Here is a 16097-nt window from a genome sequence, read left to right as displayed (position 1 = left end):
GAAAGCTTGAATTTTGTGTGTATGTTTGTGTTTGTTTGTGTGTCTATCGACCTGCCAGCGCTTTCTTTTGGTAAGTCACATCATCTTTGTTTTTAGATATATTTTAGACTATCTATAGACAAAAAAGACAAACACTCATTTTTATGGGACAACAGTTCGTAATACTGAATGCAAAATTTTAACCTCAAATATGAGACGTTCCATACAATAAGGGACAGGTGGCAACCCTAATTCAGCTGCTCATAATTGTCATTGGACCAGAGCAATGAGCACACTGATACGTAGTTGCATTAAAGCACTTTTTATTTTGCAAACACATTCTTCTTACATTTCCAATACGGGCTTTGCCAGTGGAAGTACTATACCAGGAAATGAAAACCGAACACATTCGCCATATTTATATGCAGAAAATAAAGCAATTTCAAATTATCTCTGAAAAAGTTCATCTAGATACATTGCACTATGAATAGCATCTATTAGGTAATTTTGTGTTTCCACATTTTGAAGAAAATTTGCATCTGTATTTACATTTATCACAAATTTTTTATTATTATTAAACCTCAAGGCAGACATCTGAAAAGAAAATTTAAATTTTATAGCCACGTTTTCATACTCCCAGCAACACAACTTACCCAGAAAATTTTAACATAGACAGAAAAACTGAAAACTTTACCTTGGATTCAACATATCAGAAGATGTCTAGAAATTGTCCAAATAAATTTGTCAAAAACTTTAGACAGAAACACTTGCAGTCATAAAATTGACAGATGAGAAACGATGCTGGTAGACAAACTGCAAAGAAAACAAAAAAAATTGACTGTAGATTTCACAGAGGATAAAACGAAAGCTGCATGGAAACTAAGAAAATTAGATCATAAAGCTTTGTGTGATGCAGTGGGGTTCAACTGCACCTAGTAGTAATATGTGCATAAAGTAACAAGACATGTAAATTTAACTTAGATTCAGTATATTTCTTATCCTTAACTATGGCATTTATTTTGTATTAATCTCTCACATTTTCATTTCTCCAATATAATTTCTATAACATTAGATTATACGTTGTGCAGTTAGTGGAACAAACTAAAATCTTATGTGTCAGAGCTTGTTTTATGTTTTGCAAACAACATTGTATTCACTGTAGAACCATTGATCTGATTTCTACATATCAGAATTAATTTCAGATGTATATTTTTTTGATTACCATATGTAGCTTATACAAGTGATCACTTAGTGAATGTACTGTTTCATTCAATGATACTATTAATGGAAAATAAAAAGTAGATACTAGTTGAAAGTAATGTTTAATTAAGACGTGAAACATAATTGAAGTACATAGAATGGCAATAATGACATAAGCATCCAATTTCATAATAGTTTTGTTGTTATTATTATCTTTGTCATTATCATTATAACCCTCTCTAGTTTAGAAGGCTTGCGACCAACACTCACTCTTCAAACCAGTGATGGAGCATTGCTAGCTGAAGATGACCCGATTTCTCTTATAACTGGTAGCAATGAATTGATAGCATCTGTTGTGTCATGGAACCTACCACCATTGACAGAAAGATATGTGGAAGCTGCCGCTAGTTTGCAGTCAGGTAATACTGTTCAATATCTGTTTGTAATATAAATAAAATCCTTGTGCATGAATGGTATTTCATGAATGTGACATTGATAATTATGGATAAAGAAATGAAATACATTTATTGCCAATGGTCTCTGAAAATAAAATTGTCTTTAGTGTAAAGAACCAAAGGCTTTTTCACTTCCATCTAAAGAACCTTTTTAATTTATTCCCACCAAAGAATTATCTGACAATAACAATGTGCACATCTGTTTGCCAAAAAAGTTTGTTAGTTGTATCATAATTATTAATCAGTTTTTATATCATACTTTCGTTCTTTGTGGTGGAGAGATAACTGTGTAAGTTTGAGGCTAACTTGGTTGGCTCTTATTTCACGTATCCATGAAAGACCATGACAGTGATATTCATTTTGCAGGTTTTAATAATGTGCATAATGTGCATGTATCTGTCAATCCGAAACATTTCCAATGTTGATGCTATAGCACATTATAAGAAATACTGCAAAATATTAAAGACTGTAATATGGATGTCAAAGCAAATATATTACAAGGAAAAGATAGTCATATCAGATAACAAAATAAAGACAATATGGGATATAGTGAAGGAGGAGACCGGTAGGACCAGACATGAAGAAGAACAAATAGCATTAAGAGTAAATGATACATTGGTGACAGATGTGTATAGTGTTGCAGAACTTTTTAACAAACATTTTATAACTGTTACTGAAAAGATGGGGTTGGCAGGTTCGGTAGATGCTGCTATGGATTACCTTAGACCAGACATTTCAAGTAATTTCCATAATATGAATTTGACCCTCACTACCCCAACAGAAATAATGTCCATCATAAAATCTTTAAAATCAAAAACATCTAGTGGGTATGATGAAATATCAACAAAGTTAATTAAAGAATGTGATTCTGAGCTAAGTAACATATTAAGCTATCTGTGTAACCAGTCGTTTATCAGTGGAATATTTCCTGAATGGCTGAAATATGCTGAAGTTAAGCCACTGTTTAAGAAGGGAGACAAAGAAATAGCATCAAATTTCCGTCCAATTTCACTGTTACCAGCATTCTCAAAAATTTTCGAAAAAGTAATGTACTGTCGTCTTTATAACCATCTTATCTCAAATAACATACTGTCAAAGTCACAGTTTGGATTTCTAAAAGGTTCTGATATTGAGAAGGCTATCTTCACTTACAGTGAAAATGTGCTTAATTCATTAGACAAAAAATTGCAGGCAACTGGTATATTTTGTGATCTGTCAAAGGCATTTGACTGTGTAAATCACAATATCCTTTTAAGTAAACTAGAATATTATAGTGTAACAGGAAATGCTGCAAAATGGTTCAAATCTTATATCTCTGGCAGGAAACAAAGGGTGTTATTAGGAAAGAGCTTGATACATGTCTATCAGGCATCATCCAACTGGGAACTAATTACATGTGGGGTCCCACAAGGTTCCATTTTGGGGCCCTTACTTTTTCTTGTGTATATCAATGACCTTTCATCAGTAACATTACCAGATGCCAAGTTTGTTTTGTTTGCCGATGATACAAACATTGCAATAAATAGCAAATCAAGTGTAGTCTTAGAAAGATCAGCCAATAAAATATTTGTGGACATTAATCACTGGTTCCTAGCCAATTCTTTGTCACTAAACTTTGAAAAAACACACTACATGCAGTTCAGAACTTGTAAGGGGTGTCCCAAGAGTATATGTCTAACATATGATGACAAGAAGATAGAAGAAGTGGACAGTGTTAAATTCTTGGGATTACAGCTTGATAATAAATTCAATTGGGAGGAGCACACCACAGAACTGCTGAAGCGTCTTAACAAATCTCTGTTTGCTATGCGAATTTTGTCAGACGTAGGGGATATAAAAATGAAAAAGCTGGCATACTATGCTTACTTTCATTCCATAATGTCATATGGGATTATTTTTTGGGGTAATTCATCAAGCCAAGCTAAAGTTTTCCGGGCACAAAAACGTGCAGTAAGAATTATATGTGGTGTGAACTCAAGAACATCCTGCAGAAGCCTGTTTAGGGAACTAGGGATACTAACTACAGCTTCCCAGTATATTTATTCCTTAATGAAATTTGTCATTAAAAATATATCACTTTTTCAAACCAACAGCTCAATTCATGGAATCAATACTAGAAATAAGAATAATCTTCACAAGAATTTAAAGTCACTTAGTCTTGTACAAAAAGGTGTGCATTATTCAGGAACACACATTTTCAATAACTTGCCAGCAGCCATAAAAAGCTTAACAACCAATGAAATTCAGTTTAAGAGAAGCCTAAAGGATTTATTGGTGGCCAACTCCTTCTACTCCATTGATGAATTTCTTAGTAAAACCAACTGATTTGTATATAAGTACAACATAACTTCTGCACAATTTCAGTGCAGTAATGTGTTCACTGAAAATTTGTGTGTGTGTGTGTGTGTGTGTGTGTGTGTGTGTGTGTGTAAGTATAATCTAACTTCTGCACCATTTCAGTGCAGTAATGTGTTCATTGTAAATAAGTATTACAGTAGTTGTATTACATGTTTATTACCTTATAAATAAATAAAAAACGTTTTTTATTTTAAATTCAGTGCATTAGTATTTGTAAAATGACTCTTAGTGTTCATTAAAAATGACGATCATTCCACTTGGGACCTGTGGAATGGTACATTAGTTTATTTGTTTTAGTTGTAAATATTTGTCATGTATTGTTGTTTTTCTGACATGTTCCACATCCAGGAGGACCTCCTCACTACGGATCAATTGGAATGAAAGTAAATCTAATCTAATCTAATTTATTAGACACAAAGGGAGGCCTCCAACTTTGTGCTCCTTGTCATATTTTGTAAAATATATTTGAGGATCCAACCTTGAGCAAAACAGTTTCCCATAAATGTTTCATTGCTGTTACACTGTCCTTAACGGATTTCCCTTAATTTTGCTGTTAAATGTAAGTAATATTGGACAAACAAATACATACATGTGATATGGTGATCGTCAGTTTCTTTGGCAGATTGACAAACTTGAGGAAGTAGCACATTTGCTTCCTCTTATTGGTGTCTGTCTTCCTTATTACTGGTCAGATAAAGTCATTAATGTAGCAATACTGCTGCATATGAACAAAGATTTAGAAATTCTCAATACCATCAAGACAAGAAGGCACTAATACATTGGCCGTATAATGTGCAATGACAAATACAACCTGTTGCAACAAATACTTGAAGAAAAGATTGATGGCAGACATGATCCAGAACATACAAAATTATCCTGGTTAAAGAACTTAAGCCAATCGTTTGGATTGATCACATAATCACTGTTCAGAAAAGCTGTGGACAAACAACGGATCATGCTGCTGATCGCCAATTTTCTTGGAGGACATTTTAAGAACACTATATTGTTGTGTGTGTGTGTGTGTGTGTGTGTGTGTGTGTGTGTTCGTTTGTTTTTACATTCTAACAATTCCTTGAGAACAGAGCACAATGCAGACAATAGATATGTTTATTCATTAGTATATCCTCCCTGTCTGCTATAATACTTTCTGCTTAGTAGTTACATTCAATGATTAGTTTCTGCAAAGAGCTACTCTCTTTCAGAACTTTTAGACATGTCAGTTTTCATTTGACTATGCTCCATATATTTAATACTATAAGTTGCTTTATTTCTGTGAATAAATATGTACCACATATCGGTTGCACGATTACTGTTCAGGCATGATCCCTGTGGTTTTGTTTCATTTATTTATTAAGTGCATGAGGTCTCCTTCACATTTGTTTCAATCAAGAACACACCAGCAGACAAATACACACACACACATACACACACACACACACACACACACACACACACACACATACACAAGGGCAATAAGCATACAATTAAATTAATGTTGTTACCATTCCTACAACAATAAAGCAGCTCACCACAGGGTTGACAACTAGGGCTAAATATAGCCTACACAACTGACTGTTTAATATGAAAGAGATTGTTGATGATAAACTCTACCATGGAGAAAGATAAAACATCTAGCATTTGTCAGTGCACTTGCCGAAACTATGTGTCAAGATTTATTGAGGAGATGACTAGGAATTTTGACACTAAATACATGGAGAACGTAAGAACACTAAAAAAAAAGTCAGCTTTAAATCAAAATTTGTGGTACGTTATATGGAAGTGAACCGTAGACCAACAAACATTGATATGGATCTAAAACATTTTAGATAGTGTAACAGCTCTCCACAGAAATTAATTATTGAGTAGAACTAATACATACAAAAAACTGTAGTATAAGAAAAACTATGCAGCTCTTTGCAGTGTAGCTATGCTCTATGCCCTTAAGGAACTGTCAGGAAATAGAAAATTGATACATGTCAACAGTGTACTTCCTGTAGTTCGTCTCAAGTTGTTGTTCCCATTTTATGCATTATGTTTGGATGACCAACCGTGCTGTCTTTCTCGGGTGCTACAGGTTTTGCTGTTATGTGTACTCACAGCTTCTGAAGAAGACTTGTGGGTTGGTTGTCGAAATATTGTGTATAAAATTGAAACAATAACATGTCAGGATACCTAAAAACATGCCATTAATCAATTCCGCAAAGAAGTGAGAGGGATCAGATCAAAACACTTAATTGGAACTGAACTTGTGTCACCATGAAATGAATTTCCTATACCAGTCCTGATCACAGAAAAAAAAATTGTGAAACTTAAGTGTTCACACTCACAAATATTATTAGTTTGAACCCTGTTAGTATGATTTCTAATTCATGATCTGGCACACTTTCATACAAACATCAAAAACATAACAGGAAAAGAAATAATTGTAGTCATAGTATCAGCTTTTCAGAAGTAGTAAATAAATAACAGAAACAATGAAAAATACAAGAATTATGCTATAGAAAAATATATATTTTTCGTTGTTATTGTTGTTGCCGTCGCTGTCTGGAGTCTGGTTTGATGCAGCTCTCCATGCCAGTATCCCGTGCATGCCTCAGCTCTGCATAACTACCACAGCCTACATCTGTTTCAAGCTGCTTACTACATTCAAGCCATGGTTTCCCTCTACAATTTTTCTCCCTACACTTGCTTCCATTACCAAACGGACAATTCCTTGGTGCATTGGGATGCGTCCTATCAGTTGATCTTTTCCTTCAGTTAAGTTGTGCCATAAATTGTTTTTTTCTCCAATTCCTCTACTTCTTCATTTATTATTCAATCTACCCATCTAATTCTCATTGTTTCTCTACACCACCACATCTCAAAAGCTTCCGTCATTTTATTTGAAATGGCTGTTGTCCACATTTCAGTTTGATACGAAGTTAAATACAGTTTGATACAAAGCTTCAGGCAAATACCTCCAGAGGAGATGTCCTAACACTCGAATTTATATTAGAAGTTACCCCATTCCTCTTTTTTTGGAAATGATTTTGCGAGTCTGCATTTTATATCCTCTCTACTTTGACCATCAACGGTTATTTCACTACCCACATAGCAAAACTCTTGTACTACATTCAATGCCTTGTTTCCTAATGTAATTCCCTCTGCATTGCCTGATTTACTTTGACAACATTCCTTTCCCCTTGTTTTACTTTTAATTGACATTAGTCGTATAATCTTTTTTCAAGACACTAATCCATTCTGTTCAACTGCTCTTCCAAGTCCTTATCTGTCTCTGACAGAATTACAATGTCATTGGGGAATGGTAAAGTTATTTCTTCTCTCTGATCTTTAATTCCCTTCTCAAATTTCTCCTTCGTTTCCTTCGCAGACTGCCCAGTGTTCACATTGAATAACATCATGGATAGGCTTCCCTTTCATGTCATTCTGCTCCTACAGTTACAATCTCATTTTCTGTGCAAGGTGTAGATATCTTTTTGATCCCTGTATTTTATTCCTGCTACCTTGAAAATTCCAAGAGTGTAGTCCAGTCTACATTGTCATGAGCTTTCTCTAAATCTACAAAATGTGTCAACTATCATTTATTAATCTGATGTTTTGATAGTATTTGCATCTGTCATCACCTGCCTTCTTTGGTATTGGAATTATTACATTTTCCGGAAGCCTGAGAGTATTTCATTTGACTCGTGTATCTTGCAACTCACATATCTTGCACAGCAGGTGGAATACATTTTTCATGGCTGCCTCTCCCAAGGATCTCAATAATTCTATGGAAATATCATTCATTTGCTCCAGGGACCTTGTTTCCACTTAGGTATTTAAATGCTTTGCCAAATTCTTCTAGCAGAATCGTATCTCCCAACTCATCCTTCACCTACTTCTTCTCTTTATATAATATTGTCCTCAAGGTTATTACCCTTATACTGACCTTCTGCGTATTCCTGCCACCTTTCCCTTCTTCGCTTAATACTGATTTGCTGTCTAAGCTCTTGATGCTCATACAGTAAATTCTGTCTTCTCCAAAGGTATCTTCAATTTTCCTACAGGCAGCCTCTGTCTTTCAATTAGTTACACAGGCTTCTACAGCCTTGCATTTGTTATTTAGCCTCTCCTGCTTAGCCATTGTGCATTTCTATGTTTTCTCATTTCAGCAGTTAAATTCAATATCTCCTAAGGGAGGATTTATCTTTTTACCTGTGTGATCCCCTACTGTATTTCCTATTTAATCTGTCAAAGCTAATTATTCATTTTGCGTTGTACTCCTTTCCTCTGTTTCAGTTCAGTATTGTGTAATGCTACTCGTGAAATTTTCAACAACCCCTGTTTCCTTCAGTGTTTCCATGTCAATTCCCTACCCTTTTGCAACTTCTTCTGTTTTAATTTGCTGTTCATAACCTATAAATTATGATCATTGTCCACATCTGCCCCTGGAAATTTCTTACAATTTAAAATCTTATTCTGAGATCTCTGTCTTATCATTATGTAATCATGCTCAAACTTTCTAGTGTCCCCAGGTTTATTGCACATATGAGCCTTCTTTCATAATTCTGAAACCGAGTATTAGCAATGATTTAATTATGTTCTGTGCAAAATTCTATCAGGCATCTTCCTCTTTCATTTGTTTGCCCAGTTCAATTTTCCTACTAATCTTCCTTCTCTTCCTTTTCCTTTTCCTATTACCATACTCCAGTCACACCATCAGAATAATTTCCTCGATCTCATTATTTATTCTTTCAATCTCTTCATCATATATGGAGCTAGTTGGCATATCAACTTATACTACTTTGGTAGGTGTGCTTCATGTCTATCTTGGCTATATTACTGTGTTCACTATGCTGTTCATAGTCACTTACACTCATTTGTACTTTCTTATTCGTTCTTAGGCTTACTAGTGCATTACCCCTATCTGATTTTATCTTAATAACCCTGTACTGACTTTACCAGAAGTACTGTTCTTCCTCCCACTGCACAACACTACTACCATACCTAAGTTCAACCTATCCATTTCCCTTTTTAAATTTGTTAACCTACGTAACTTATCAAGAGATCTAATATTCCATGCTCCAACCTGTAGAATGACAGTCTTGATTTCTCTGATGATGACATCCTCCTGAGCAGTTCCTGCCTGGAGATGCGAATGTGGAATTCTTTCACATTTGGAATATTTTACCCAACAGAATGCCAACCCTGTTAAGCCATACAGTAGTGCTGTACACCGTCAGGTAAGGGAAAAAAACACGACTATCGTTTCACCTACCTTCCAACCATTCACAGTAAGAGTGCAAGACCACATTGGCTAATGTTACAATGTCAGGTTAGCCAATCATCCAAGCTATTGTCTTTGCAACTACTGAAAGGACTGCTGCCCCTGTCCAGGAACGACAGGTTAGTATGACCTCGCCACATTACGGCTGTCTGTATCGTAGAGGCATGTGAGCCACCCTACCTTGGCCAGTTCCATGTTTCGTTATTAGTTACAAATTAGAGACTATTAAAATACCACCTGTAACAAAACATACAAACACTGCGTAACCCTCCTAGCGTCACCCTTCGTTAGTCACTGTCCTCACTCATCCAGCCCCTTCTCTGTTCCAAATCCAGCTCTACACAGCAGTCATTCCACCAAAACACTCAGTCTTTTTACTTCTCTCCTTTTCCACTACTTTTCCCTCCCTACCCGTCTGACCTGCAGCACTTCACTGTCCGCCACCCCCACAATACTATCCCTCCCCCTCGCCATCCCAGTCTCCTCCTTACCCCCACCCAGTCACCGCTCCCATCTTGCGCTGGTGCTGCTGCTGGAAGAAGCCTTAATGGCTGAAAGCTTTATTTATTTGTGACAGTCCTTTTGTTGTGCCTATCTGCAACTCGGCATCTCTGCTGTATGATGAGTAGCAACTTTCCTTTTCATAACATTGTTAAGGATGGTATAACAATGCCGAAACATGTATGTAGATTAGTGAACAAGAATAAATTGAATTTTGCTCAAGACAGAATTCTCAAGTACTTTTAACTGTTTAAGCAAAACTTATTAACATAAGTGTGTTCCTATGAGGTATAAAATGAAATTCCTGACTGCTTAAGTGAAGTGAAGTGTGTTGGGACGGAGCCCAAATATGACTCAATCAGCGGCAATTAATCGGGCAGACTGTGCCTGAACCTTGCTTGTGCTGTACTTAAAAATTCATTGCAACCATTGTGCTTTCTACCCACTGTTGGTAACCATGTGGACTGCACAAGGAAAAGGTTCATTGCAACCATTGTGCTTTCTACCCACTGTTGGTAACCATGTGGACTGCACAAGGAAAGGGTCTCTGCATTTTGCTACTGCATAATGTTTGAATTCTTAACATCTATACTCAACAGCAGCACTTTGTATGCTACTTTGTCATTGTAACTGCTGTAACTACTGAAGACAGCAGATGAGAAGCTGGGATGGTGTGCAGGCACCACTTGACACCATTCCCACACCAGCTGATTCTTGTGCATTGTTTATGTCAGGTGGTCTATTGCTCGTGGTCTAGTGGTTACTGTCACTGCCTCTTGATCACTGGTCCCAGGTTCAGTTCTTTGGCAGGTCAAAAGATTTTCTTCACTCTGGGACTGGGTGTTTGTGTCATTCCAATCGTTTCATCTCATTTTCATTGACATGCAGAGTCCCAAAACGGTGTCAAATTGAAAGACTTTCGTCAAGCAGCCAAACAGCCCCCAGATGTGGTCTCTCCCAGCCAATAATCCCATATGATCATTTCGTTTTTATCCCAGACAAAGCAGTAACCACTGAAACTAATCGGTATGCTGGTTCGATAATAGTTCAGCACAGATGGCAAACCAAGTTGAAAGCCAACAGTGTATGTAGAAAGTGGACCAAGCCAAAAATTGATGATATTTAAGAGTTTTTTGTACTAATAATTCACCTGTACTGAGTGAAAACCCAAAAATCAATGACTGTTTTTTAAAAGTTTGAATTGTAAGGACAAATACATTTTCATGTTTACATGAAGAGCAAATCAGATGAGTAATGTCATTTGTTGTTGGCAATGCTTTGATTGGGTACATACTTAGGACAGAAATATGAACTGAGAACGGCATGTAGCAGCCAGGTGTTATGGCATTTTTGAAGAAAGTACTATAAAATTACTTTGACAAAGGTTATACAGTATTCAAGGATCACAATTATATATCACCCGCTGTCTTTATTCATGGCAGTGCAAGCCAAGGGCAGTAGACACTTACATCGCTAACAGAAAGGATCTTCCTCAACCGATGGTTGCAAAGCCAAGAATCAAGGAAGGACAGTTGATGATGTGATTTTTTTGAAAGAGAGAAGGGAATGTCTGCGCTGCCTAAAATGAAGGAACATGAAGGATGGTTTATTTTTTTTATGCTTTCTTCATGCCACACTGCTTCAGCAACAGAGGTAATTGTGTGGTCATGTGGGACCAATGACTAAAGCAAAACCAGAAGTAGTTCTGGATCGTAATATTCACAAAGTAGTAATGGATAAATCAGATCAAGTGATTGCTTCTCATCCTTTCAAGAGAAAGCAGTTCAAATAGCGGAAAAAGTTATTCTTTCATTTGATTGTAATGGGCATCAGGAACTTTTTCATGTTGTTTGAGACAGAGATGAGGAAAAAAGAAAAATGTGTACTCTCTCCCAATGTCTTACATAATTAGGGAGTTGGTCTGCGCCAAAGGCAGCACGTGGTAAGAGGTTAATTCCTCTACAGCTCTTGGTCCAAGTGGACTTAGTGGATGACATTTTGTGGAAAAAATACCACCTACATAGAAAAAAATCTCATCCAATACCTGTCTCCAAAGGCTGCTCCATTTCACTAAGAGGCAGAAGAAAGAAGTGCTGCAAAGAAATGTCCTGGTGGTGTCCAAATCGTGATGTAACTCTTTTTAAACCTTATTCTTCCAAAATAAACCACACTCAGGCAGTTTATTTGTAAGAATGGTGTGAACGAGGTGGGTGAAACCCCCCCCCCCCCCCCCCCCCTTCCGCTCCCCCGGAATAAGAACATGATTCAGTAAATCTTTTTTAATCTGCTAATTTTAATATTTTATAGCAAGATTTTTAAGAACAGATAAACGAGGTTTCGTCATTTGAAATGAAACATCAGATGACTTTACTGCATTAACTATTACAAAGCTATGATTTCCGAAAAATGTGTTTAAAAATAGCAGTCCAGCTGCCCCATCCAGAGTGAGTGAGCCAGTCTCGATTGTGTTAATGACCTGAGAGACAACATTTATTGTAACCTCACCCTTTTTTCCAGTTATGCAGTTCTCTTTAACAAAGTACTATCTGAAAAAAGCTGCATAAAAGTTTTGTCAGATCATTATAAGATTTCAAAGTGGTGCAAATATTTTCAACGTACTTTAAATGTTCAGAAATGTAACATTGTACACTTCAGAAAATGCAGAAATGTAGTATCCTGTTACTACAGTATCATTGTGTCACAACTGTAATGAATCAACTCATACAAAATGCCTGGGTATAACTATTTGATGGCATCTGAGGAAAGGATCACATAGACTCAGTTGTATGGAAAGCAGTTGGCAGACTACAGTTCAGTGGTAGGATAGTGGGTAAATGCAGTCAGCCTACAAAGGAGATTGCTTACAAAAACACTTATGTTACACACTCTGAAGAATGCTCAAGTGTGTGGGAACCATGTTAAACAGAAATAACAGTTGATATTGAACATATACAAAAAAAAAGGACTGCACAAATGGTAACGGCTTTGTTCAATGGATAAGAAAGTCTCGTGGAAAAACTTAAACCATTGAACTGACAGGCTCTTTGCAATAGAACACCAACTTTGTGTGCAGACCTACTTAAACAGTTTTGAGAGTTAATATTAAACAAATACAGAGGGATTTAAGCAGTTATTTTTCCCACACTTTGTATGCAAATGGAACAAGAAGAAACTCCACTACCTGATACAATGGGAAGTACCCTGTGCCATTTGTTTAACAGTGGTTTGCAGTGAATGGATGTGGATGTAGGTTGGTGTGCTGGATTATGCAAATCTTATTAGAGTTCAAAAGAATCCAAGGAAAACAAATACTGATTTGCATAGTTTTGTTTTAGGATAACAAAAATATGCTTGCTCACAGAGAGGCTGAAACGTAGACATTTTCTTAATGAGTCACAGGTTCTGACAACACTGCAGCCACCTAAACATCCCACATTTGTCTATATATGATATCTCTCTCACTCAGAAATTTTACGAATCCCTTCCTGTGTATCATTTTATCTCCTGAGCAGCTGGTAAAGAGCTTCCCAAAGAGATATATTGTAATACACTTCTTAAATAACATGAGAAGAGCCACCAGTTCATCAACTGTAAGGAAAGTGCTGTTAGAGAGTATGTAAAGGAATGTTTTGTTAGTGCAGGAATTTCCATTATTTTGAGGACCCCTTTAAAATGGCTCTTGTAGCTACACATTTTATTTGAATTATTGTTGTAGTGTAGAAGTGTGTGACAGAGATACTGTTTTATTTTGTATTAATACTCTAGCCAATCATGCTGTGTTCTCATGTAAAAACCTACAAATTTTTTTTCCCTTTTTTGACATAACACTGTTGCTGCTCAAAATATACATTAGTTCTATTGATAATTGATTTTTAATGTGAGAAAACTCAAACATTGTTATTGTCAAAGACAAGTAACAAGTGCTGGTATCTTCTCTAATGTTGTAGTTGCAGATGCTCATGTTCTTCAGGTGCTGGAAATGTGCCAAGCAACACAGTGCCTACAGCTTGCAGATCTTGCACTGACTTCAGTATCCCTGTCTCCAGTTTTCCAAGCACTTCGCTATCAAAATACCCTCTCGCTGAATTTGTCAGGGAACAGTCTGGCTGATGATGGAATGAAGGTTTGTAAATGCAGTATTAATGTTCCACATGTTTGAAAGATTAATTTGTTGATATGTCCTTATGCTTCTCTTACTTGTCAGAAACTACTAACAGGAGTGAAGGAGGAAAAGTTTGCAGGTTCAGAAGTAGGGTATTGTTGTGTAAATACACCTTTGCAGCACATGTTTCTTTACCAAATCTAAATATAAAAATTGATGTTTGTGTGCTACATAGGTAGTATAATTGTGGGTAGGTGGCATCACACCTTGTACTGTCAACAGAAACATAAAACTTGGCACTATTCAAAAGCAGTATCTTTTCTTATTTTGCTCTGTATAGTTTGTGTAAGTAGCTAATTACTGATTGATGAAAAAAGTTACTTCATTTGAGAGTTGAAGAGAATGGTTGAAAATTTTATTTATTCAGATTCCATCTATGAAACTGCAAAAAGTGTTTTTGTCATGATTTTTTTGTTTTAGGAAAGATAATGTCTTAAATGGTTTGAAAATGATAATATTTTTACTGTTTACTTAAATCAGCCCAATATTTTGTTTCCATAAAGCTCTTTTAATAGTCCTGTGTTTTTCATCTGTTATCCAGTTATACTAAACATTTACGTACAAGCAGGTCTTGCTGTAACATTCGATTTGACTTGATTTTCTTGCTTGTTTTTTCGCTTACAGTAAAATATTTTGATGTATGAGTAATATTGGAGTATACACATTGAAATACAAGGTAACATAAACATCAGAACAATGTTTGCCAGCCTTATGGCATCATTTGGTATTTGTGTCATCTTGTAAAGACATGTCAAAACAGTCCATATTACTCACTGCACACTTTTTCATTAGACTTTGTTTGATTTTTTTCTTTTTCTTTCTTTCTCTGGTTTCATCATATTGCTCGCATTAAAGCTTTACGGGCCTGGAGTTATGCGTCTGAAGTCTCATAATGCCTCTGAAGTCTCATAACATATCTTCTTTGATTCTTGTCCTGCTAGTAATGAACCTGATAAATATTTGTTAAATAAGGTGCACAATACTGCAGCAATTTATTTTTGAACTCTTTATGTTTATTAACACACAGTGCTCTCTTTTAGATGATCATCTGTGTAACATGCAGGATACAGATCAGTAAGCTCACCAGTTAACTAAATTGCATGTTGTTCACTGGTGGAAGCGCAATAGGCTACCTTACTTCATATGACTTTCAATAACTGGCATAATTGCACACAGTACCTGTCCAATCATGACTGACTGAAAATTACGAAACATAGTTTGTTTCTATAATTAGAACTGCATGATGTTTACAGTTTCACTCCTGGGTTCTGACTGATTCAAAGTAAATATACACTTTAACTTGATGCCAACTACATGGTGTTTACGTAATGTGTATTATCCTCCGACTGTTGCAGAAGTGTGTAGTACAGAAATCAAAAAATGGCAGAATACAAGCCAATTACATGTTGGGTATTAAGAGAAAAAGCAGGAAAATTAATAGGAACAGAGACACAATAGACAGTGATCAGTGACATAAGTTTTCTTTAAGTGCCATTTTATAGGAGAGCAGCTAACTGTGAAATGGCATTCCCAAAATGCACTAGGGAATCTCGAGGAAGTGCAAGTTTTTAGTGTGGATAATTAACAAGCTACTTTAGTGAAAATTAGCATTTTTTGAAAGAGAAAAAGCAAGGCCACAAAACTATGGTACTAAATGTTTGTAATAATTACATTTTAATATCGAAAGATTCTAGAACATGAAATTATTGAATGGAAGTAACTTTTAAAATGTGATGTTTTTGGAAAAGAGGAGAACGAGGGCTTTCAGATGAGCTATACCAAATCAAGAAACAAACAACTTTTCTTCTCATCAAAAACTTCACCTTCACATGGATTGTATGTATAGTAAATCAAGAACATTTTTTTTTAGAAGAAATAGCTCCATATGAAGTAACTACACTTAGCGTCAGTAATCAGGAAATTGCACAGTGAATAATAAAGTTTTTTGAATTCCTGCTGCAATAAGAAATTAAATATTTCAACTAACTACTGTGTACGTGTTATCAACAAAATGAAATCATAAAAGGAGGGAGAAAATGATGTAAGGATTGGTATAAGAATAAGTAGAATAATCTCACCGTGCTCTGTTACAAGTTGTGTGGACATCATATTACGCTTGAGAGACACACATCAGACCAACATAGTGTACTTACCTGAAGATATAATTTCAATACAT

General features: G+C 35.9%; 1 protein-coding gene across 4 annotated transcripts in view; it reads left to right on the top strand.

The window, feature by feature from the left end:
* Positions 1-16097, top strand: part of LOC124607036 (tonsoku-like protein) — a 276592-nt gene that overhangs the window by 223611 nt on the left and 36884 nt on the right. For all 4 annotated transcript variants that reach the window (XM_047139207.1, XM_047139205.1, XM_047139204.1 and 1 more), the window contains 2 exons: positions 1423-1598; positions 13707-13882. In XM_047139207.1, the coding sequence (XP_046995163.1) occupies positions 1423-1598; positions 13707-13882 (352 nt within the window). The remainder of the gene's footprint in view (positions 1-1422; positions 1599-13706; positions 13883-16097) is intronic.

Source organism: Schistocerca americana, chromosome 3 (genome assembly GCF_021461395.2).
Source record: "Schistocerca americana isolate TAMUIC-IGC-003095 chromosome 3, iqSchAmer2.1, whole genome shotgun sequence".
NCBI classification, from domain to species: domain Eukaryota; kingdom Metazoa; phylum Arthropoda; class Insecta; order Orthoptera; family Acrididae; genus Schistocerca; species Schistocerca americana.
The sequence above is the reverse complement of the archived record's forward strand: the minus strand, read 5'-3'. Positions and strand labels throughout refer to the sequence as shown.